This window comes from Mustela lutreola, chromosome 2 (genome assembly GCF_030435805.1).
Source record: "Mustela lutreola isolate mMusLut2 chromosome 2, mMusLut2.pri, whole genome shotgun sequence".
NCBI classification, from domain to species: domain Eukaryota; kingdom Metazoa; phylum Chordata; class Mammalia; order Carnivora; family Mustelidae; genus Mustela; species Mustela lutreola.
Genome location: NC_081291.1, coordinates 12,956,588 through 12,980,053, shown reverse-complemented (window position 1 = coordinate 12,980,053; position 23,466 = coordinate 12,956,588). Strand labels below are relative to the sequence as shown.

The 23,466-nt window shown below is 56.9% G+C and overlaps 1 protein-coding gene across 11 annotated transcripts in view; it reads left to right on the top strand.

The window, feature by feature from the left end:
* EPS15L1 (epidermal growth factor receptor pathway substrate 15 like 1) overlaps nucleotides 1-22,990 on the top strand; it is a 95,598-nt gene extending 72,608 nt beyond the window's left edge. For 5 of the 11 annotated variants that reach the window (XM_059160352.1, XM_059160355.1, XM_059160358.1 and 2 more), the window contains 4 exons: nucleotides 2,735-2,867; nucleotides 5,056-5,103; nucleotides 17,178-17,383; nucleotides 22,296-22,990. In XM_059160352.1, the coding sequence (XP_059016335.1) occupies nucleotides 2,735-2,867; nucleotides 5,056-5,103; nucleotides 17,178-17,383; nucleotides 22,296-22,442 (534 nt within the window). In that variant the 3' untranslated portion in view covers nucleotides 22,443-22,990. Of the gene's footprint in view, nucleotides 1-2,734; nucleotides 2,868-5,055; nucleotides 5,104-10,390; nucleotides 10,840-17,177; nucleotides 17,384-22,295 lie in introns of those variants that run through there. The other 6 variants (XM_059160353.1, XM_059160360.1, XM_059160362.1 and 3 more) reach the window with 6 other exon arrangements.
* Nucleotides 22,991-23,466: the final 476 nt, after the last annotated feature.

Sequence of the window (23,466 nt, the reverse complement as noted above, 5' to 3'; positions counted from 1 at the left end):
GAGTCAGCCTGGCGGTATGTGGTCCAGGCTGCAGCCTGTGGGCTATGGGGACTCTATGTGGGGTATGTCCAGAGGGCTCTGGGCGCCACTCTGCACCCCTTCCCCAGAGCTGGTGTGTTCCTGAGCCCTAAGACAAAGACTGGCATCCGTGGGGGGCCTTCGGGCTGGTCGCGCATCGTCTTGGCTAAGAAATGGGTTTTGATTCCTGCCTGCTTGTCTCAGGTCCGGCGGGAGATACGTGAGCCCGTCTTCTGGTCCGAGAGTGGCAGAGGCAGGAGCAGAGCTCACATGCCCTCGTTTGTGCACTGCCTCGTCCCCATTCTTCCCCAAACTGCAGACCCTCAACCACCATTCTAAAGCTAAGCTGTGACTCCAAACTTTGTCTCTGCTCCCACGCCATCTCCCCCTGGGGTAAAGTCTGTGGATAACAGCAAGCAGCGGGCATAAAAGATCGGTAGCTGTCGGTGGCATCTGCGGATTTTTACAGGCATCTAAAGGAATTCCGGTCATGTCCACATCCTTGGCATGATAATAATCGGGCCATCTTTGTGCTCTGCAGTCGGGGTGCCCTTTGGAGCAGTTTACATGTGACTTGGTTGCATTTTTGCGGCAGCCCAAGGGCTATGGTGTGTCATTAATGGTCATTTCACAGATGAGGACCCGGAGGTATGGAGCGGTTAGTAGTTCTGGGGCTGGGACTCCAGACCCTAACCCTGACCACTGTGCTCTGCAGCCTGGCTGGGCAGATGTTCCAGAAACTGGAGCTGCAGGATTTTCAGAGACTCCCTGAGTTTTGTACCTTAAAGGACAAGTGTCCACAGAGCCCAGAGGAGGGAAGCAGTAGCCATGGAGGGAGGCGCCTCCTTGTCCTACCACGGTCGTGCCAGCCCCATTGGCCTCTCTTCCTCAGAGCTTCCTGGGGGACAGCATGGTCTTGGCAGGGAAACGAGTCTTGCTCATCTGTCCCGCATCTTCCTCGCAGCTTTCTCTGGCCCGCTGAGCCCTCGGCCGGCTCTGCCTGGAAAAGGCCCCAGACCTACCTCGGGGGGTGGGCTGCCAGCGGCAGAGGGCAGGGCCCAGGAGCCTTAACCCTGGAGGCAGACAACGTGGGTTCCTACCCTGACTCTACCACTGAGGTGCTGTATGACTACAGGCTGCATCTCATCTCTGTGCCTCAGTTTCCTTGTGTGTAAAATGGCGGTGTTGTTGGAACAGAGGTGAGATCAGCTCAGAGCCAGCATTTCCTGCCCTAGAGGTCCTGGGCGCTGCTAGAGTTGAATCAGGGTGCCCAGTAGGATGCCCAGCTGCCTCTCCAGGCCCCCTCCCTCTCACTGAGGGCTGGCCCCCTTGTCCCCACCTGAGATTAGTATCTACAGCTGTAACTGAGGCATAGTTTGCCACATGCATGCCCTGGTAACCAGATTCCGGGGGGTGGGGGGCGCATCCTGTGACCGGATCCTAGTGGAGGGGGGCCTGAGCTGGCATATCTGTGGCTTATCTCCCTGCCAGTGGGGGTTTGTCGTGCCCAGCGCTGTGCTGGCTTTCAGGGTGGGGGGTGCCCATGGAGACCAGTCACAGCCCGCCACAGGCCCAGCCAGCAACTGTGCTGACCCGTCACCTGGGCCCATTCACGGCAGACCCAGCCAGGTTGGGGGGGCATGTGCTTGCCTACGGTGACCTGTGTCCTATGGAGTCTCATCAGGATGTCAAGTGGGCACAGTTAGCAGGAAGGGGTGTCAGAGCTCTAGGGGGTGGGAGTGAGATCTGGTCTGAGGAAAAGAGGGGGCTTCGGGAGGATGGGGTAGACTGAGCTCCCCAGCCAGAGATGCTGTGTCCGTGGGGCCCTGGAGACCAGGGTGCAAGGGGTTCCAGGGACTGGGGAATTGTTGAGGATATGGGGCAGCTACAGAGATGAGATGGGAGAATTGGGTAGTGAGGGCTCTGATGAAGGCCCTGTGTGCCTTGAAGAGTGCTCCAGAGGTTAGCTGTGGGTGCTGGGGCTCTCGAGTGCTATGCACCCGCCTGTCCTCTCTGCCCGTACAGCTGCCCTGCATCTGTCTCTTGCTGGGGTGACATGGGTCTGATTTGCACTTGGTGGGAGCAAGGGTGGAAGGTCCAGGCTGGAGGAGCCCAATGGAGGCAGCCAAGGGTGTGCCGACAGGACTGGGAGTGGGCTCCAGCCGGAGTCATGTGTAGCGGCAGCACCCGTGGACCACGTGGGGGTGCGGAGGTGATCTGCTGCCATTCTGACCCAGTGCCCGGACCCGCCCGTCACTGACTGGGGGCAGCAGCCACATGGGCTGGTGCTCAGCCCAGAGGTGGCACAGAGAGGGGTCTGTGACCAGCGCGAGGGTGAGGGTGGGGCCCCTCTCTGAGGCGTGGACAGGAGGCCCAGGGAATTCTGGGGTCAGGAAAGACTTGCGATCCCTGTGTGGCAGTGGCGCATGTGGGAGGGGACGCCCCTCACGTGACAGAAGCCTGTTGAGGTGCAGGGCGGCTCTCGCCTGCTCTGTGTTTGCTGGCTTGTCCCTCCCAGGCCAGAGGACCCTGGTGTTGAGGGTAGAGGAAAGCAGGGTCTTGTGAGAGACCCGGGCCTCCCTGGGGGCCCCGCCGTGGAGCCCAGAGGGTTGGGGGCCTCACTGAGGCTCTCGGTACTTGAACGTTGGCTGAATGGACATCCGTTGCCTCCATTTTAATGATTATTTTTGCCTCTCTTTCGTGTCCTCTTTTACAGCCCCCAACTTCTGGTCCTTTCACCTCCTCCTTTGGAGGGGCAGGATTCTCAGATGACCCCTTTAAAAGTAAACAGGACACTCCCGCTCTGCCTCCGAAGAAACCTGCTCCTCCACGGCCTAAACCGCCCAGTGGTCAGTACGCTTTCTTCTCTCGCAGCCGCCCACCCACCGCCAAAGGACGGCGCGGGGAGGGGGACTCAGGGCTTCTCTGTTTACCAGCCCAGAGTGGAGCAGATGCCGGGGGGCCCGCACTCCGAGCACAGGATCTCCCTACTGCATAGTGACCTGGGTCCTCATGTGGTGTGTGCCGGGGGCACGCCTCCCATCCCACCCACCTTCACCCAGTCCTGGGGGCCCCGTGGCTTCTGGCTCAGTGAGGGCCTCCAGGGTGGTCTCCAGAAGGCCCAGGGCTTGGCCCTTGTGGCAGTGAGAGCTGCTGCATGGCCTCTGGCGGGGTGTGTAGTCAGGACCCTGTGACCCTTCTGGCCTCCCCTAACCTGAGCTTTTTCCCAAGTTGGCTGAGGCTACCCTCTCAATCCTGTGCCTCCCTACTGGTTAAGGACTCAGAATGGGCTTGGGAGTGGGGGTCTTCTTTGGCTGTGTTTGCTGTAAGAGGAGGCAGATGGCTCTGGGCTACCTTCTGCTTGGCTCCTACTGGGTGTCTCTCCAGAGAGCTCCAAGCAGGGGGCTCACTGCAGACCTCACTTCTCCTAGCTGTGTCTGGTGCCACCCGATCTCTCTTGATCTTGGCCCTGGGGCCCTGCTCTGAGGAGAGGGCCCAGGTGTCCCCCTGAGGATGCTGAGTACTTCAAGCTTTTGCAGGGCCTCCTATGATGGCCACAAGCTGACAAGCCGGGCTGCCAGGCTCGAAAGGAGAAAGCTGTCGCTTTAAGTGGGCCCGGGATTCATCGCAGTTTCCCAGCTCCTTGATCCGCTCCTGCTCACTGTTTTCTTGGTTCCCCAGCTCCAGGCAGTCTGACCCGTGCTGTCTTGAGACTAGGGGTGGCCATAGAAGATGCACATGCTCTCTTGAAACCTTGGTCCCGCCTGAGCTAGCTTCTGCCCTTCAGTTGGCCTAGGGCTCCACTTGGTGGCCCATGGAACTCTCTAGTCATAGGGTGTCATGGGTTCTAGGCCCTCCGGTCATCCTACATGAGGTCCACCTGTGGAAGTCCTCTTAGTAGAGATGAATGGAGGGGAAGTTATTTTTTAGAGGCTGCCTACTCTATCCTGTCGGCTGGGCCAGCCAGGGCTTTCTTTCAGGAGGATGGGAGCCCTGCCTTCGGTGCCCACTCTGGCAGCTCTAAGGGGACACCCCTGACAGTCTCCTAATGGAAGGGCATCAGGCCTCCACACTCTGCCTGAAAGATGGGGGCCGAAGCATGTGCACATGTGCCTGCATACCCACGCACACTTGGGGCGTGGGTTCATGCTTATGTGCAGATGTGTGTGCACACGTGCTCAGGCAGTGCTCACATGTGCAGACGTGTGCACACATGTGCACATGTTCCCATGCATCCTCGCATGCACACACTCTCACAGTGCTTACATGCACCTGTATGCACACTGCACGTGCCCACACGTTGTTGTGTAAAGTACACACACACACATGCGCATACACAGAGCGACATAGTCATTGTCAGGCCTCGGGGAAGTTCTCCCCACGCCAGCCAGCAGGTGCAGAGCTTCATGCTCAGGGTTTCTTGGAAACTCTTACTTGAGCTTCCTCCCCTTCCTTGAACCAGTGTTGAGTCTGCTTTTGAACTTGCCTGTCACCATCCCCTCTGCCTTGTATTGCCCTCTGCAAGCCTCCCAACCACATTTTCGCTGCTGCTTTTAGGGTATCATGGACTTACAAAGCAGAAAAGCTATCCTAGTCTTGGAAGTCTTGGGCCTGTACCCTGGGGAGTCTTGGGCTGCTTTGCTCTTGGCTTTGGGCCGCTGCACCCTTGCTCTGCCATGGCTGCTGAGGTGCCAGGTGCCCCAACTCTCCTTGTCATATCCACGGACCTAAAGGGTTTCCTAGCCAGACCTAGTAAGACCCACAAGGTAGGACAGGCACTGGGATGCTCTCCTCAGAAGAGGAAAGGGAAGTGAGAGAGGTCGCATGGGCCACCCACTGTCACACAGCACAGTGCAGCAGGGCCAGCCCTGGACTTCTCCACCCCCATCTAAGCTGTGACGAGAATCAAACCAAGAGGTTCAGAGTTCTCACAGGTTCTGGAAGAATGGTGGGTGCATGTGCAGTGTGTAATCTGTAAGTGACCACAACATACCTGCATTGAGGTCTAAATGTGTCTCGTCTGATTCTCTTACCTAGAAGCAATGGCTGATCAGAAAAACTCTGCGCTGTACACACTGCTGGGTGGTAGGTACAGACGGTGTGGTGACTGTCGTTTGAGCAGCTTCCAGTGGTGGCTCTGCTGTGATTTCATACTAACCTCTAACAACATGGAAATGCTGGCCATTCAGACGCGCACCCCACGCGTGATGTCTGACCCAGCAGTTGACCTTTTAATGAGTTGCATCTGGCGGGGAGGCATTCAGTTCTCTGGGGGATGCACAGGAAGGATCTGCCCCACACTCTGCTCTGATGGAGGGAATCGAGGCCCAGCTGTGCATGCTGCCCTCCCCCTCTGCGTCCACGCCGCACAGAGCGAGACTGCTTAGGCCCCGGACTCGGCCAGGAGTTAGCTGGTTGTTTGCAGGATGGGTCAGCAGGTGAGCTCGGGAGGAAGTCCTGCTCAGGGTTCAACTCTTATTTTCCGGGCTGCTTAAGATAGGAAACAACCAGGTATGGATGTCCACATTGTGTTGTTTTGTTGTTTTGCTTTTTAAGAAAGTGAAGTCCAACAGTTTGAAAGTGAGAGAATGGATTGTGCTTCTTTGCTCTTCTCACTAACCTGGCCTTTTCCCACATGGAGAGGCCCCGTGGCCAGCATGCCGTGGGGGCCGTCACCACCTGGGACTGCCACCTGATCACACTCGGGCTTTCCTGGCATGCAGAGGGAGCTGTGGCCCCCGTGTGGCTGAGTGGGGAGAAGGCAAAGTGGGTACCCTGCTGCCAGGGGCCCCGTGGCCCCCATGATGGAACCATGATCCCATGGAGCTCTGAAGTGGATGGTCCAGACTGCTTGGTGGTAAAGGGTTTTTTCCTAGACCAAACATGCAACTCCTACTGGCACTCACAGAAACCAAGAGGGAGGGATGGCTCTCCTGGAGTCTCTAGAATGCTGCCAGGAGCCAGTGCCTGGAGGTGGCTCCGATGTGTGAGGCCACTAGAACCCAGGAAGGTTGCTGGATCTGGTTCAGTCCACATCTCTGGATGCTGGAGCCAGGGCCTCCTGGTCTGGCGCTGCCACCATCTCCTTGAGGGGCTCTAGGCAGGCGTCTCAACCTCACCAAGCTCGGTTTCCCGGACTGAACATGGGACCAGCTCTGGCCTAGCAGCTGGGCGTGTGGGCAGAGCGCCTTGCATGGTGGCTACTCGTGATACGGTGTGTGTGACTTGTGTCCCCATCCCGTCCCTCGGGTCCCGGGACTAAGACATGGGTCCTCCTTCCGCAAGTGTCTTTCCCAGGGGCAGACAGAGGCTGGGTCCAAGGCAGCCACGTGCATGCAGGGAGTTACCAGGGGGCCCTTTTCCCCATGAGATGGCAGTTTGGCAGACATCTTTGCAGTTGAGAAAGTCAGAGCATAGGTAGTTGGCCCTCAGAGAGGGCTCCAGGGTCCTCGTTGGGGAAGCTCAGCTTGTCTCAGCATGTCTGGGACCACATGCACGTTTGGGATGAGTCCCGCATGGTTTCTTCCATCCTACTTCTCGTACACTGCGGCCTGCCGTTTTCACATTCTCTAGGCACTGTTTCTGTTTGTTTTTAAAAACATGACTGAGGTTTACTTGATGTGTGATAAACTCACGTGTGTTAAACGTTAGCCTGTGCAGTCCCGGTGGGGAACCCTTCCCCTGGGAACCTCACCAAGCGTCCCTGTTGCAAGAGTTCTGGTGGCGTGCCTGGGGGACCAGAGTAGCCCTCTGCTGGCCCTCTGTTTTTAGTGCTCAAGATGGGGTTTTCTCTTGCTCCGAGCCAGAATGTGTACCCTCAGGGACCATCTGGGACCACCCTCTGGGGACATACCCGGAGCTCCAATGTCTGCACTGTTGTCTGTGCTTGGAGCTGTTTTCTAGAAAGGTCTATCAAGGTATTTGGTCACCAGCAGGTGCCTATTCAGGGTTGAGAGAATTGCAGATGCAAAACAGGCCCCACTCACAGCCTCCGAAACCTGTCAGTTGAAGCTGGCCCTGGCACACCTCCCCCAGGTAAACAATGGTGTATTTTCTGCAACGGAACAGAGACCGAGATCAGTCAGAGCTCACCGCTGAAGAGTTTCTAGGTAAAAGTTGTTGATTTGCAAAGGGAGAAACAGATTTTTTTTAAGGGCAGGAAATGGCTGTGTGGGTGTCAGTGATTGGGCGTCCGCACCCTGGCGACAGATAGCGGGATCCTGCGCCCGGCCCCACCCTTGCCACTTCCTGCGAGTGCAGCCCTGCGTTCGGGCCCTGCAGCGCCCGGGTGACACCAGCTAGCGGGCCTTCACCGCTAACCAGCTAGTCACCTTTAACCTCTCCGCAATTTATTACCCTTTTATTACTGCTAATGACCTTTTCACCTCCAGAATAAAGCCATGCACAGGCCTGGGGTGTCTTTTTTGCCCCTCTGCTCCCTCCCCTCCGCACTTCCAACGAGCACAGGTAAACAAGATAGCATTTAATCCATGTCCTGTTTGTGTCAAAAGATTTAAAAAAAAAATTTTTTTCTGTATCCCCTAGAACGTGAGTCCCCTCCCACACCTGAGTGTGGATGCGCACAGGGTGACCGCGGCTTCTGGCTTCGGGCGCTTTTCTGGTTGCCGCCCACCCACAAGCTGGCCGTTGTGGGGGAGCTGCCCTGCGGAACCTGGGCTTGGAGGGAGCCTGGCGGCCCCCCCGCAGCCCCCGCCCATGTTCATGCTCAGCGCTGCGGGGCCAGGCTGAAGGCGAGACGGGGCTGGCGGACCTTCGCCCGTGTGGGTCCCGATCTCTTGTTTGTGCTCAGGATCCACTTTTAAAATGGCTTCTCCAGTTGAGCCGTGCGGTTAGCACCTCAGCCTTAAACTTAACTACTTTAATTCCGTTCCCACGATGATTTCAAAGAGATAATTCGGTGGGTACATGTGAAGCTCTAGAACGGGACAAGAGCAGTTCACCACCATCTCAAGAAGCCTGGAAAATCCCAGTACTTGCTGGCCAGCCAGGGTTGGGGTGCTCCAGCGGAGTCCCTGGTGCCCAGCCCGGTAGAGGCCGCCTTTCCTGCCCGCCGCCCCCACCAGCTGGGAGGGGAGAGGTGGGTCTGTGTCTGGCCTGGCGGTGATGCCCTGACAGCACTAGCTCGCTGCCGGAGCTGCTCCCAGCAGAGGGAGAAACACCCCTTTCCTCTCGGCTTCTTCCTTTTGAAATGCCTGGAGGCAGACTGTTCTTTGGGCTACATTTCTACTGCACAAAGTCGGTGGAGTTTGAAAATAGAAGCATTTGCTTATCTTAGCACACGCCCACCCTCCTGCACCTAGGAGGAAAGATTGAGTGGGAGTTTGGTGACACAATTGTTACCTGGCGTTCAGTGGCTTAGGGTCCTAGAGCAGAAGAATCAGAGCTTGGCCAGCCAGGCTCCTGGGGGGCTGTGGGGCCTCAGGGTGGGGTGCAGGCATCCTGCATCTGCGCACAGCTGTGAAGACACAGGAGCTGCCACCCTGCGCCTGCCTGCGTCCCCTCCCTCGCCATCTCCCGTGCCTCCTGCACCTGCTGCCACACCTCCCCCTTGCCCTTGGTTCCCCCTGTAGCAAGGTGAGGGAGCCGAGGAAGAAGTGCCCAGCATGGCCCCTACTTTTCCACGGTCCCTCATGCCTTCGTTGCTCAGATTTAAAGGCCCTGTCAGCCCCCCTCCCTCCGCCGTTGTCTGCTGAAGAACAGCACGGGCACATGCGTGGGACGGACGTGTGGGGTGTGGGGGCGCAGTCTGGCCACACAGAGAGCAAGAGTGGGGGGGCCCCGCGTTCTGTGACAGGCTCTTCTGACTCCTTCAAAGCTGCCCCCACAACAGGAGGGAGCTCCTGGTGGGCTCTGCAGCCCCTTTGCACGCACGCCTCCTAACGGTCCTTCTGACCCGCCACGTGACACTCTGGTGATCTTGTCAAATGTGGGTACGACGCCTTTGTGCCTGCGCAGAGGTGGCGCGTTGGCAGCCTTGGAGCTCCTCTGTAGGGAGGAACAAAGGCTGGGCCACCATGTCCTGTGGCGCGGACCCAGGGCTCTCCCCATGTGGCTGCCGTATAGCTACATGTGTCTCCCTGTCGCCCCAAGGTGCCCTGAGCCCCCAGGATAGGGGCAGGGCAGGTCGGCACACAGGGCTGCTCTGGCAGAGTGTGTCGAAAGCAAAAATCAAAGAACAAATGAGATTTTTGAAAAAACAGCTGTGAGACCTGCAGTCCATATTGCTTTTGTTGTAACAGCTGATTTGGGATTTGTAAATTCATTCGTAAGTTACGAACTCCCCTCCCAGTTTTCACTCAGACCCCAAAGAGCCTTTTGTTGAAACTTTCAAAATGCTTCATTTCTCATATCCCAAAAGTGATATTTGTCTCTTGAGGACCTACAAGAAAGGCTATTTTTCTCCCCCTTTTTCTCCTCTCTCTCGTAAGGGTGGGATGAGCCCACCACCTCCACGGGGCTCATCACCCAGCTCATTTCCATGACCTTTGACCACCATCGACACCACAGAGGCTGAAAAACATATCCGTGGTGGAGATGCCTGGTGGATAATAGTAAATATTTGTTCAGCTTTTCTCCACAATTCAGTACCAAACCTCATCCTGTTCCCTTAATGCATTAAGCAGATTTTCTTAAAATTCAGTAAATATTTTTAGTGGAAAATCTCAATGCTGTGATGGTGGGGACCTCAGATTTTATCTGCCAGGGCTGTGCTACTTGGCACAGCTTTGATCTGCCGGGTTTGCCTTCCCTCACATGTGCATCAGCAAGAGCGAGCAGGGCGGGCGTCTGCAGGACTCCTCGCTTGCAAGCCGTTAGATGGCCCCGCGCATCGCATTTGGAGAAATTCGCTCCCCTCGCTTGTCTTCCGTGGCCCACCGTAGGCGAGAGCCGGAGGGAAGCACCGATAACGTGTTGGTGAAAAGTAGTCTCTTTCAGTAAAAGATTCCCAAGTGATTATGAGTTTGAAAGGTTGTTCTCTGGACAGCCTGCTCTCTCTCTCTCCCCGTGTCCCCCCTCGCTCCCCCCAGTTAAACTTTTCTTCCAAGGGCAGGGGGGCAGCAGGGTGGGAAGGGAGAAGCCCAGGAAACATGGAGTGCCCCCTCCCCAGCCGCAGTTCTCCTGTGTGATGTGACAGTCCGAAACCTGGCAGTCGCGTGGGTGTCCCCTGTTGTGGAGCGCGAGTGACAGCTGCGTGGGTGTTCCACGCTGGGATAAATGGCAGTTGTGCGAACGAGCATCCTATGCTGTGTAGGGTAATCGCTAAGGTGGGGCAGCTGTCCTGACCACAAGCCCTTTGTTTTTTATTTTTTTGTTGTGTTTTGTTGTTTTCGTATTTATCTCTCTTCTACAGAAATGGAGTTGCATTTTTCAACTTCAGCCCTGAATTTTATAAATAGAACCCAGCAAGTGACCAGTTGGGATGAAAACAAACTCACGCTTGGGCGTGTTTTTGATAGCTTTACCCATCGGATTTACTGAGACCCTGAGTCACACAAAAAACCTCTTCGTCTCCTCCTAAGACTTCTGAATGAGGGGAATCTGCCTTCTTGCAGAGTTTTGAGCGTTCACAGCCTTTCAAGTGTGCATTCCGTTGTTTCTTCCATGGGCAGGCCAGGCTCCCAGGGACCCTTCCCAGGCAGCAGTTTCCTGGAAAGCACGTTGGGAAAGGCACAGCGAGGAAGGAGCTCTGCTGCCAGAGACTCACTCAGGAGCACCTGCCCGGGGCCCGGCCGCTTCCCCGACCCTGGGGGTTCATGGCATACGGGGCACAGGGGCACGCATGGCCTCGAAAATTAAATAGAATTAAAGAAATTTCTACCAGGGTGGAGCCGGCCACCGAGGTTTTTTTTTTGTTGTTGTTTCTTTTTTTTTTTTTTTTTTTTTTTTTTTTTTTTTTTTTTTTTTTTTTTTTAACAGCACACACTGTGGTAAACCATCGGGTTCATATTGTTTTTGCTAAAGGCAGTCCTGTGTGCGGTTTCGGCGCACCGCTTGGGTAACTGTTGAAACTGCTGCGGTTTGAAATAAGCCCTATTTTGCCTTTTCTTCAATCTTGCATTCCTCTCCCCTGTTAATGAGGACTCCTCTGAATATTGGAGAGTCACTGTGGGCTGCAGCCCAGCAGCTTCCAGCCCCCGGGGGGTCGTCACTCTACGGGTCCTCCCTCCTCACCTCTGCTCTGTGCCCACATCGAGGAATGGCAGGGTCGCGCCTCCCACCCGGGGCGTGTGTGGAGTCATCCCCCAGGAGCTCTTACAACAGGTTTTAAAAAACCGATGATCACTGCCTTCTCTGAAACGTGCCATGGTCAACATCTTTCCTTACTCATGGTTCCTGGACCCGCGAAAAGGCACAAAACGGCAGTGAGTTTTTTCGCCCCGGGCCCCGGAGGCAACTAAAAATGACTTTGTCACGTTTAAGATAAACTACATCTCAGAAAATCAGCAAAACGATTAAGACGTTAGGAGAAGTGGTTATGTAAAAGCAGGAACTACACCCAGAATGTTTTAAAAGTGCAGCTGCTAAAAATAAATGGGGGTGCGGGGTAGAAAGTTTGGACCGAGGGCAGTTGTGGCGTTGCATTTCTTGGCCGAAAGCCTCTGGTCACCAGCACAGTTGAGTGTCCGGCAAGCCAGGACGCCACCGATTTTGCACGTGTCAGGTCCAGTAATCCAGCCTCTCTGCCAAAGCACAAAAACAGACAACCCAGAGAAAAACCGTTCTGTTTCTTTTTTTTCCCTTCTGAAATCAAGAGCAGTTGCTGTGCCCTGGTTTCATATTAACACAGTCATGATTTCTAAATAACAACGGTTTCGGCAGCGGGGGCAAGACCAGGCCCCAGCAGTTTTGATGTGAACGGCGCTTTTCATCTCCCCGATCACCTCTTGGGTTGTCAGAAACCTCAGCTTGAAATCCTAGCAGGGCTGGATTCTGAACCACCACCCCCAAAAGCAATTTAAAAACCACAACAAACCCAAACCAGGGTGGGGAGATGTTCCCAATTTAAAAGAAGGAAAGAGCAGAAAAGTGGGCGATAGCCTTGCGCTCACTCTGGGGCTGGGCGAGGGTCCGAGACCCCTTATCCCTGCTCAGATAGCTGCCCTCTGCCCCAGACCCTGTAAGAAATGCTCCAAGAAGTCGAGCATTTCTGCTGAGCCGGGAGCTGTGTGTGCCATGCCCTGAGATTTTCAGCCTGTGCCCGGCAACTCTTTATTATTTTCCTGTATTCGAATTGTGCTGTTTGGTCCGTTGTCATTTTAGTTTTTGATTAAAAAAACAAATCAACCAAAGAGTGCACCAGTGAATATTGCTCTTTCTTGCAAGGGAGGGAATCCAGATGCCTTACTTTTTTCTAGCTCACCAGAGGGGTTCCCTGGGTCCCTCGGGACAGTCCTTTGGCTCTCGTATAGCAGCAGCCAGCCCCTGCCCCCCCACACACACACCAGGGAGGGGAGTGGTATTGACTTGCGCTGGTTACTGAGCCCTGCCTACGAGGAACTGACCCTCAGGTGTGCTGGAGGCCAGAGGAAAGGCTGGTGCCATGGGAGGTGGACAAGGCACTGGGAGCCCTGCAGGGGAGGAGTTGAGCCCTGGGGAAGGGTCTGCCAGGGGAAGGGCAAGGCTGTGCCGGCCTGGACACTGTGGGTGGTCAGGAAAGTAGAAGCGGCATGGGAAGGAGGCTGGGGGTGGCAGGCCACGAAGACCAGGCCGTCTGAGGTCAGGTTCCCCATGCAACCTGAGCCTGTGTCCCCAAGCCTGAGGTCTTGAGGGTCCTTGCACGTACTGGCTAACTGCAGATGAGGGCCAGTATTCCTAGGCCCTGGAATGGCTCTGGGTGCTCCAGGAGCCCCCGGAGCGGGCCTCACTTGGGACACGTTTGTCTACCTGCGATTCAGCCTCGGGTGGTGCCGTCGCGTTGGGTGTGGAAAGCGAGGTGGAGTTGGCCTCCTGGTATGCTTCATGGGGGTCTACTTCTGGGGCTGTGTATCTTCTTTTGGGGGTGGCACCTGGCCCAAGGCTGCACTGTGGGAGGGTGGGTAGAGAGGGGGGTTTGAGGCGGTGGGATGGCGGGTGCCCACGGAGGGGTCCAGGGGGACGGTGCCCTCTTCCAGAGGCTGCAAATGCCACCAAGCCGCTCCCAGGGCTTTTGAATGGCTCTGTCAGGGCAGAGAGCAGCAGTCAGGGTCCTCAGTTTCCTTTCTTGGAGCATCCTTCAGTCTCCCAGAAGGGCCTAATCAGCCGGCAGTAGCATGGGATGTACTTACTGGCGGGGCAGGTGCCCGAGCTGGGAGCGCGCTCCACGTCCCCGTTGTGCGGGGGGGTGTCTGTGAAAGGCCAGATTCGCTCTTCCTGTCCCTGCAGGCCTGACGTTTTCCCAGCTGCTCTGCTCTGCTCTCATGGCATGGAAGCCTCCACGGAGGGCACACGAACGAGCTAGCCCAGCTCACCGACATCGGCGAGCCCGTACACCTTGATCCATGAGAGCGGGCAGCCTCATTGTGGGTCGACCCCTCCCCTCGGTGCCTGCTGTGGCAGCCACACAGGGGGTCCTTCTTTTGGCCCCGTGCGAGCCGGCTCGGGCTGCCGGAGTGGGAGCCCAGCCTGGGCGGCATAAACCACAGCAGCGCATCCTCATCTCACAGCTCTGGGGGCTGGAGGTCCAGGATCGGGCTGTTAGCAGGGCTGCTTCCTTCTGGGACCCCTCTTCTGGGCTGGTAGTGGGCCATCTTCACAGCGTTTTCTCTCTGTGCGTGTCTGTGTCCTAGTCTCCTTCTCTTACAAAATCTCCAGTCTTTCTGGACTAGGGCCCACCCACAGGACCTCGTTTTAACTCAGCTACCATTTCCAAGACCCTGTATCCAAACATAGTCGTGTTCTAAGGGCCGGTGGTGAAGATGACACCATGAGTTTGTGGGGGATGCCCTTCAACCCATAACAACTCCTCCTCGTGGATCAGGAGATGGAATCTGGGAACCAGGTTGTGGGGGGGCGGGTTGCTGCTGTGCCGCTCCTGGTTTTCTAGTGGTAGATCTGGCCTGCCTCAGGGCTGACAGGATAGGAGCGCATCCTGGGGAGAGGGACCAGCCAGAAAAAAACCCCGAGTTGGGGGGTTCCCAGGGAAGGAGGTGCCACTTGGGCCCTGGTGGGCTGGTGGGGGTTGGGGGCCTTTGGGAGTCATCACGAGATGGGGGAAGCAGGGCCCAAGGCTGGGCTGGGGGCCAGGGGTCTTGTGCAGTGGAAAGCTTTGTTCAGCAGGGAGTCAGAGGGTCGGGCCCCACGCTGGGCAGGGGGACACAGCTATGGACAGCGGCACCCCGACCTCTCAGAGCTTCCATTCTAGCGAGAGTAAAAAATACGCGTGTGACCAAAAGACAGAATGTGACAGGGACTGCCGAGCGGCAGACAGGGAGACATCTCAGCCAAGAGTGGGGAGGGGCAGCCTCAGAGCGTGTGGCGCCCACAAGAGGAAGGGCCTCCCAAGCCTGGGAACAGCGGGCACGATGGCTTGAGCTGGCCAGGGCGGAAGGTGGCCATGGTGGTGGGGCAGGGGGGCAGGTGGATGAGGCTGGGGAGTATTCCTAGGGCAGCTTCGAGCCTTTGGGAGATCTAAGGAGCATGGGCATCAGCTCTGTGTTAAAAGGCCCCTTTGCCAGGTGGGGATGGCCTTCAGGGCAGGAAGCCGAGAGAAGGAGCAGCCTTTGGAAGGGAGCAGTTCCCAGGGACCCAGGAGAGGTAAGGGCCACATGCGCGGGACAGTGGCTACAGAGAGAAATAGGATGTCTTGAGTTGGTGAGGGCACGTGGACTGGAGCACCCTGGCCCCACACCCACTCTTCCTCCTGCTTGGGGTGCCCCTGGGATATGCCTGGGCCCCCTTTGTTCTTAGGCGGACAGCCTGGAGTTTTGCAAGCTGCTGGGCTGGCCTCGCCTGACAGCCGTCTCCTCTTCCCACAGTTTTGGGGGCCAGGGAGGCCTTGATTCATCTGTTAGTTCATCCCTAAGCTGGGGAGTAGGCTGGCTGTGCATGGTGGCTGTGGGGGAGCAGGTGTTCAAGGCCAGTGGAATAATCCAGGGAAGCTGTGGTGGGCGTCCTGAGCTCCCTGCTCTCTGCAGCCTGGCGGGGGGCTGGGGGGGTGCAGGGCCGAGGACTAGGACGAGGAGGAGGTGGGAGAGCTGCCGTCAGGACGACGACGTGGGGAGGAGCCTTTGATGCTGGACGGCGAGCTTGAAGGCAGGGCTCTGTCATGGATAGGGGAGGAGGTACCCACGGTGGAGACGTGACCAGTACAGAAAGTGGTGGGCGGCTCCCCCAGGCCTCCGCTTTGACAGATCAGTTGCTGTGGGACAGAGAAGTCGTAATTCCTGTTGCATGGTGGACTCAGCACTACCCTTCTGGGGAGTAGTCCTGTGACATGTGTCAGTGGGGCACACCCAGGGGCCTTGGCAGAGGCTTTCTGTGAGGGGACTCTTTGAGCTCATAGGGCCCACCCACCATCGGGCTCCCCGTCTGCCTGTGAATCAACTCGAGGCCCCAGGGAGAGACAGACCTGTGCTCCAGCCTGCCCCTCCCCGCTCCCCGGCCCCTGGGAGTCCTACAGGCACTGCCTGAGGTAGGCAGTGTGCCCGAGAAGGTAGCACCCGCTGTGGAGCCTGGGGCAGCCTCGGGGTGGGGCTCAGAGTCGTGCTGCGTGCGTGCCTGAGGACCACTGTGCGTCAGCCACTCATCTGACCCCTGCCTCTTCACTCACATACTTCACACATGGGAAACTGAGGCCAGCTAGGGCTGAGGGACTTGTCCTTGTTGAGGTCTTAGAGCTAAAAGAAGCAGAGGCAAGCTGTGGCCCCAGACCCCTTAGGGACCTTTGGGGGCCTGTAGAAACATGGCATCAGAGAGGAGGCTTCTGAGAGCTGGGCGTGGAGAGGGGAGGGCAGGTATGCGCTGTGGCTGGCAGGTGGGCTGGCAGAGCCTGGCTGTGTGAGGAGGCAAGTGTCCCAGGCTCAGGTGCTACGTGGGGACACCAGAGGCACCGCTCGGGGCTGGGAGCGTTTTCTGGATGTCAGCTAAATGTCCGTGGTTGTGTGTGGAATGTGGCCCTTGGCTTGTGGGTTCTTGGTGCACACTAGCATAAGCAGCTAGACTGACAAATCAGAATCACGTCGAGTCTCCTCTAGTCTCTAACCTGGGGCTTGGACACAGAGCTGCTTGGATTAAATTGAACATCTCACTCCCGGTGCTTCACTGGGCACATGAGTGGTGTTAGGCAGGAACGAGCCCTACAAAACTGGCAGATCTGAAGGCTCATCAAGTGTCACTAGGCAGGCCTGGTGAGACCCCTGATTCCTGGTGGAACATTCTGGCACATTGGCAGGACTTGTTGGGAGAAGCCACCTGCCCTCAGGCCACAGCCCCAAGCATAGTCTCATGGCCCAGGTTCCCTCTAATTCTGAACACATCTATCCCACACGCAGCTGGTAGAGATTGGCCTTGCTACGACCCCGACATCCTAGCGAGCCCAGGAAGGCCCAAACCCCGGCCCTAGGAGCCACGAGCACAAAGGGCAGAAGCGGGAGCTGAGGACAGGTGTAAACCTCAGGACAGCAGAGGCCAGACCCTCACAGCCAATGCTAACTCTGTCCCATATGGTGAAACTAATCCCTCCCCTTTTTAACTGCAAATACTACCCTCTCCCCATTGTTTTATTGTTAGAAGCTTACAGTGTATTTTTCTGCTCAGCCATGACTTTTTTTTTTTTTTAACTCGGTGTGATAGTAAATGTGTTGCCACTAAAATGAGTCACTTTGAAACATGCCTGCATGTAAATTTGAAGACAGTACATTCTAGCTGTGTGGGGTAGGGCAGGGAGGGGCGTGTCTGAAGTGGTTTTCTTGCATCGCCCACAGACCGGTGAAGCCTCCGGGATAAGGTGAGACTAAAGCGAGATCCGTCCAGGATTCCCCTGGGATCTGTCCCACTGGAGAGTGGCATTCTGGCCCTTTCCGAAGAAGGAGAGGGTGTCCCTGCGAGTGCTCGCCCACCTCCTTAGTCAGGACTCTGTTCTGTCTGTGGTCAGTAACTTGTATTTTTTTTTCTTTTCTTTTCTTTTCTCCCTTTTTTTTTTTTTCTCCTAAACTTTCCAGGTAAAAGTACACCTGTAAGCCAGCTTGGTTCTGCAGACTTTCCCGAGCCCCCTGATCCATTCCAGCCACTCGGGGCTGACAGCAGTGACCCGTTCCAAAATAAAAAGGGGTTTGGGGACCCGTTTAGTGGAAAAGATCCATTTGCTCCCTCCTCTTCAGCTAAACCTTCTAAAGCCTCTTCCTTGGGCTTTGCAGACTTCACCTCTGTAAGTTGAGCTCCCTGTGCGCCAACCCCCGCCCCCCCCCCCGCCCCCGCTTGCAGCTTCTCTGGGGTTCTTTTTTGTCTCTTTGAAACGGCAAACCTGGCTTCTATGTCCTGGTACCTCTACACTGTCCCTTGTGTTATTTATTGTGTACTGCTGCTTTTCTGTAAGAAAAACAGTTTCTCAATAAAAAAAGAAAAAGAGCTGCAGTTTGGGTACTCTGTGACCAAGGCACGCTTGCCCCCAGCAGGGCGGCCACACGTGCCGGTTTCTGTCCTTCCTGGTAGACTCTGTATCGTGCCTGTGGCCTGGAGGCCATGGCGTTCATGGATGTATGGAAGCTGAGATGTCAGACGCTTCCGAAGTATGCACACGAGATCGCGAAGATCCCATTAGAGAGTTCCACTGTCCCCAGAGGGGTCTTTGTGCAGGAGTTGGGCCGGTCCCACCACAGGGCGTTTTGAGCAGCAAGTAAGGATTGAAGGACCCAGGCAGGGCACGCGGAGGAAGAGCAGTGTGATTTTCTAGAACTTATTTCAGTCCCCAGCTACGACGGAAGGAAATCGAGCCTAGAACAACTGCGCTGAAGGCCTTTGCCCTTTGCCAGACCTGAACGCAGACCCTCGCGGAGCCATTTAGCAAAGTGACGTGTCTTTTCTGAAGCTAATCCTGGGCTCTGGAAAGCCCAGCCCTTGTTTTCTCGGGGTACCGAAAAGATTCCAGATTGCAAAACGCAGTCACGTGGGGTGTTTCCAGTACCTTCCTCGGTACCAAGAACCTTGTTCTCAGAGAGCTTCAGATGTTGTCTTCGCAGAATCGGTTGCACCGTCTGTGGCACACTTTTTACGTTCGAATTTACAGAGTGCTTTGTTTCCTGGTTTGGTGGGAGATTCGTTGTCTGCTAGATGCTCCAGCTCCTAGAACATCCGTCCTTAAAACCAGCCCTGCCCTCACGGTGCCCGGAGAGCGCCTGCTTCTCCCCCAAATCTGCCTCGTGCTTAGCTGTCTTGTGGTGGTCCCGGCCCTCGGCGACCTGTAAATGTTTTATGACTCCACTTAGCTCGATTTTGCCGACAGCCGGTGTACGCTGTGGACGGATCCCAACGGCGACGGTATTAATAAAAGCCCGAAACAAAACGCGCTCTATCTACAGTTTCTTGAATAGTACTGCGTTTGTGTTTGGGTGGAAAAATAAATAGAAAACGCTGAGGAGAAAAAGAGAGCTATTCACGCAGGATGCAGGTACTCTTGTTCTGGGTAGGCGAGAGGGGTAAGTAGATGTGGTTGGGAATTTGGAGAAATGGCTGTGCTTTCTGAAATGCGTGATTCTGCTTCTGTGCCCCCTCCCCACCCCTGGGAGCTGTTGGGGGAGAATATCAAAAACAACAACGAGGTTTTAAGCTGTCATTTGGCCAATGTTTCTGGTCATTCCAGAAACAACCTCAGTATCGAATCATCCTAGTTTCCTGGTGAGGGATCAGGTTCTGCCACATTTGTAGCCTTGCTGCTATTTTTTGTTGAAAATCCCTTTTCCTGCTCCGGATGCCCCAGTTTTTCCAGAGGAAGCCCCCGACTGCGGAATTTGGCCCCTCCGAGGGGTTGAGGTGTGGGAGAGGCAGGACACCTGACAGGCTTGGTTCATCCCCTTCGGTCATACAGCGATGCAGAAATGGCCGGCCTCTGCCACCTTAGGGCACCTGGGATGCCTTTGTGTTATTGTGGCGTCTGGGAACCCAGGCCTTGGCCAGTGGTTTCTGGTTTGCCGGACCTCGGAGGCCTGGGGAGAGAGGCGGCGCCTGCAGAGCCCGGGCCCTCAACAGGCTGGACTTTCTCTGGGTCTGGGCCACCTTCAGGCCGTGTGTTTGCGTCATGGAGAGGTCTCTCGCTGCCTGGCGGATCAGCACTGTGACTCCTTCAGTGCCCATGTCCTCCAGTGCTACCAGGACATGCCGGCAGCCATGCACAAGCCGCGTGGCCTGCGCCGGAGTTCAGGGAAGCCAACGGCACACATGTGGGCAGCCCCCCCGTTGGCGCCCTAGCCCTGCCCTTCTGGAAGCCTCTCGTTTACGAGCCCCGAGTTTCCATCAATGGGTCAGTTGTGCTTGTAGCTGTTCACAGGAAATGTTTCCGAGATTTCTTTAAAAACAAGACTTTCTGTCTCAGGCAAATGTGTTTATTAGGAAGTGGCCTTTTTAGGGTAGCAAAATGGCTCCTTTTTCCAGAAGGCTGCGTGAAGAGCAGAGCGACTCTCCAATGGGATGTGCCGCGCCGGGCGTCGTCCGACGGCTCGGTGCGACTCTCCCAGCAGCGGGAGTGAGCCAGCGGGAGGTGGCTGCGAGTGTCCCTGACCCGGAAGCCTCAGGCCCAGTGAGGAGTCGCCCCGGGTGCCCTCGGGTGCACAGCCGTCCGAACCCCAGGTTTCTGCTGAGAGGCTGCTGGAGGAAGACCGCCCAGGAGATGCCATGGGAGGCAGCATTCTGTGCCCTGTATCTCAGCTCCAGGATGGTGCAGGGATGAAGCAGGCATCACCTGCCGTTCCTGGAGGGGTGACTGTGCCGACAGGCACCCCAGGTTCTGGCTGGCACTGTGCATGCGGGTCGGAGGACCAGAGTGGACTAGTCGAGGGGGTCCCCCCCGCCTGGGGCCAGGAGATGCTCTTCTGCTGCTTGGAGGCCCAGAGGGAGCCTCAAGCAACCCTCCTCCTCCAGGTCCTCTCTGTGACACCATGCTCCAGCCTGCTTCTCAAATGTGCACAAATCCCAAGCCTGGGGAGAGTCTCTAGACCTGATCCTGAAGCTGGCCCCACCCCAGTCTGCTCTGAAGGCATCTGGAATGTTCCTGTCAGCACATTTCCTTTCAAATCGGGGACCCCTTGAGCAGGAGGCTCTGCAGGGACATCCCGAGACTCTGGGGCTGGGTGGAATCGGGGCGTGGCCTTGTGGCCTCCCGCTGCGCTCAACCCTTCTGGCCTGGCTTCCAGGCTGTGGCCTGGTGGCCTTGGCCATTACTTATCAGCCCTCACCCTCCCCTCCTCTGCTGATAGAGGGCGAGGTCCCTGTCAGCCCCGCTGTCCCCTCCCGCTGCTGCCCGCCGTACTGGGAAGCTGTTTCTGCCAGTATTTGTGGGTTTTTCCTTGTTTTTCTCCTGATGAGGTGTTGGAAAATCCCCCAGAGAGTGCGGGGGTGGAGGCTTTCTGTGATGGAAACAGGAGGGGCGCGGACCAGATTCCAGGGAGTCCTACCTGGAGACCCATCAGGCCCTGAACGTTTTCCTGGGTAGTTTCTCTAAGAAACTGAGACTGGGCCTTTCTTCCTGGAGACGGCTCCTCTTCATGCTGACCGCATACCCGTCCCTATCTAAGCCCCAAGGCCCGGCGGAGGGAGGCCTCCCCTCCTGCCCCACCTCCTTCTCCAGGCCACATGTGGTCCAGGCCAGGCTCCCTCCAGCGCCCCCACCCCCACCGCACCTCACACAAGCCCCTTGCAGCCCCTCTCACCCCACAGAGCTGCACCCCTCCACCCGGACCCAGACCCAGAGAAAGTCCAGCCTTTTGAGGGCCCGGACTCTGCAGGCGCCGCCTCTCTCCCCAGGCCTCTGTCTGCATCCGCACCTGTCGAAGGAGCTCCCATTCCAGGTTGTCACTCGGGCCCAGTAGGTGTGCAGAAGTAGCCGGGCATTCCTGTCGTGCTTCCTTCCCCAGTGCTCCCGGTGGGGTCTGTTCGGGCCTCTGCGAAGCCTGTGTCAGGTCAGGATTGTCTGTCTGTCTGCTCCCAAGGGGCGCCTTTCAGAGGCTGGCCGCCTCTTTTCTTTGGTGTCACCCAGTGCTTAGCACAGAGCCAGCAGAGCCAGTGCTGGGAGGAGAGGCCCAGGGAGGCTGAGCCCGAGGACAGGCCGCAGCTTTGCTCAGGGGTGTGGGGCGTGTGATTGGGGCCCGTGGGGGAACCAGAGACCTACATGTGGCGAAGAGCATGTGACATCGAGCTTTGCTTTTCTTTCTGTAGAGCTAAGGTAGCTTGAATGGTTTGACACAAACCACCCATCTCGGTATCAAAATGGTTTTCTTCCTTGTTTCAAAAACAAAATGGTTTTCTCCCTTGTTTTGTTTCTTTTTAATTGGACCTTTTGGGAAAAGACGTCAAGAACTGTGGCCACATGGGCAGCATAAATGCCAGGGCGCCTATAAACATCCAAGTACGAGGAGGCTCCTCGCGGGCCCGGAGCTCCCTGGGCCGTGGCTGGGGTGGCGAGGCCACATTTCAAGACTGGCTTGTCCGCGCACATTTGAAACGCAGCGCCATGTGCGTTTCGGAGTTCTCCAGTCCCAGCGTCTGCCACCCGCTGGTGTGATCGGCCTGTCCTCGAGGCCCAGGCCTTGTAGGTTTGCTGTTTGAGCTCCTCGGTTCAGCTGACCTCTGCTCCGCGGCCGCCCTCACAGACACTCCTGCTGTGCCCGGAGAGGAGGCGGAGTGGGGCTCCCCGCTCACACCCCCGCGAAGCCTCAGACTCTGACCCGGGGACGGGCAGGAGCCCTCTGCATCCCCAGATGGATGCCCAGCCTTGCCTGCTTTGGTTCCCTGTGGAGGGCCGGGCGGCTAGCTTCTCTGAGGTCCGAGGCGGTAGCTTGGGACAGACTCAGCCCTGTTTCTTGGTGCATGTGACTGTGGGTCAGGACTCGGCTGTGCGTGTCCCCTCCCCGCTCCCCACCAAGACACGGGCTTCTAGCATTTTCTGGTTTTTCACGTGCACACCGGGCAGCCGCCCTCCCCTTGCCACCCCCCACCCAGTGCACCCCAGCATCGCATTTCCCTGTGCCCGGACAAGCGCGTGCCAGGCGTGCCCCCATGCCCTGGTGCCACCCCAAGCGGCGGGTTGCAGCTCCTGGGCCCAGTAACCCAACCTCCATTTTCCTTTGCAGTTTGGCAATGAGGAGCAGCAGCTGGCCTGGGCCAAGCGGGAGAGCGAGAAGGCAGAGCAGGAGAGGCTGGCGCGGCTGCGGCGGCAGGAGCAGGAGGACCTGGAGCTGGCCATCGCGCTCAGCAAGGCTGACATGCCTGCCGCCTAGGCGCCCGGCACCGGCCACCAGCGCACGGAGGGACGGCCCCAGGGGCGGTTCTGCGGAAGGAGAAAACTCCAGCCAGTCTGCACACACACACACACACACACACACACACACACTCACACGCTCACACAGACACACTCACACACATACACACACACTCAGCAGTCCCCGTTCACATTGTGACCTGTCACAGCCACTGTTAAGTCAAGGACTCGCTGGTCAGAGGGCCTTGGGCTCTGGGGGCTTGCCTGGCAGAGAGGCCCGGAGAGGCGCCGCTGTCGCAGATCCTGCTCTCCGCGGTGATGTCCCCGTCGAGTGACAGCACCGGCTCTTCCTCCATTTGCAGCACAGGACGAGGCGAGGAAGCGCGGTGACTCCTCGCCTCTCATCTCCTGCTCGTACCGGCGCCCGGGCGCTCCCACCCCCGTGTCTCCTCGACCCCCCGCTTCCAAGACAGACATCTGGGCGATGTATGCATTCGTTGTATAAAATTAAGTTTGAATGATTAATATAAAGTATTTTAATACAAAACAATCTATTTCCCCCCCTTTCATTGAAATATTATTTTCCTCGCATTAACACTCACACGTGGCATCAGAGAGGCGAACTGGCCCCGCAGCGGGTGGACCAGCAGATGGAACGTTCTTGTTTCGATCCTAAGTATTTGAGTAGCTTCTAGGGCCACAGAGCCAGTTGGGGGAAGTTTCTAGGGGTCACCCTGGCACCCCAGGATACAGAATGTTTCTGAAATGGTTGGTTGTAGTCTCACTGTCACTAGAGCGGTGGCCCTTTGTCAGGGCCCTGCAGTTTGAAGAAAGATTCCTGCACCGCCCACTGAGGCCTGGTCTACGGAGGGGGCGAGGCCACAGGCAGTCCTCATACCGGGAAACTGTAGTCAGAACCGGGAGGCAGGACAGTTTCCCACCGGGATGCAGCTGAATTCCCCCAGAACATTCCAGAAGCTTGGGCATGACTGTGGGGACGACCTCAGGAGTTGCCCAGGACATTGCAGAGCTGGCCCCAGCCT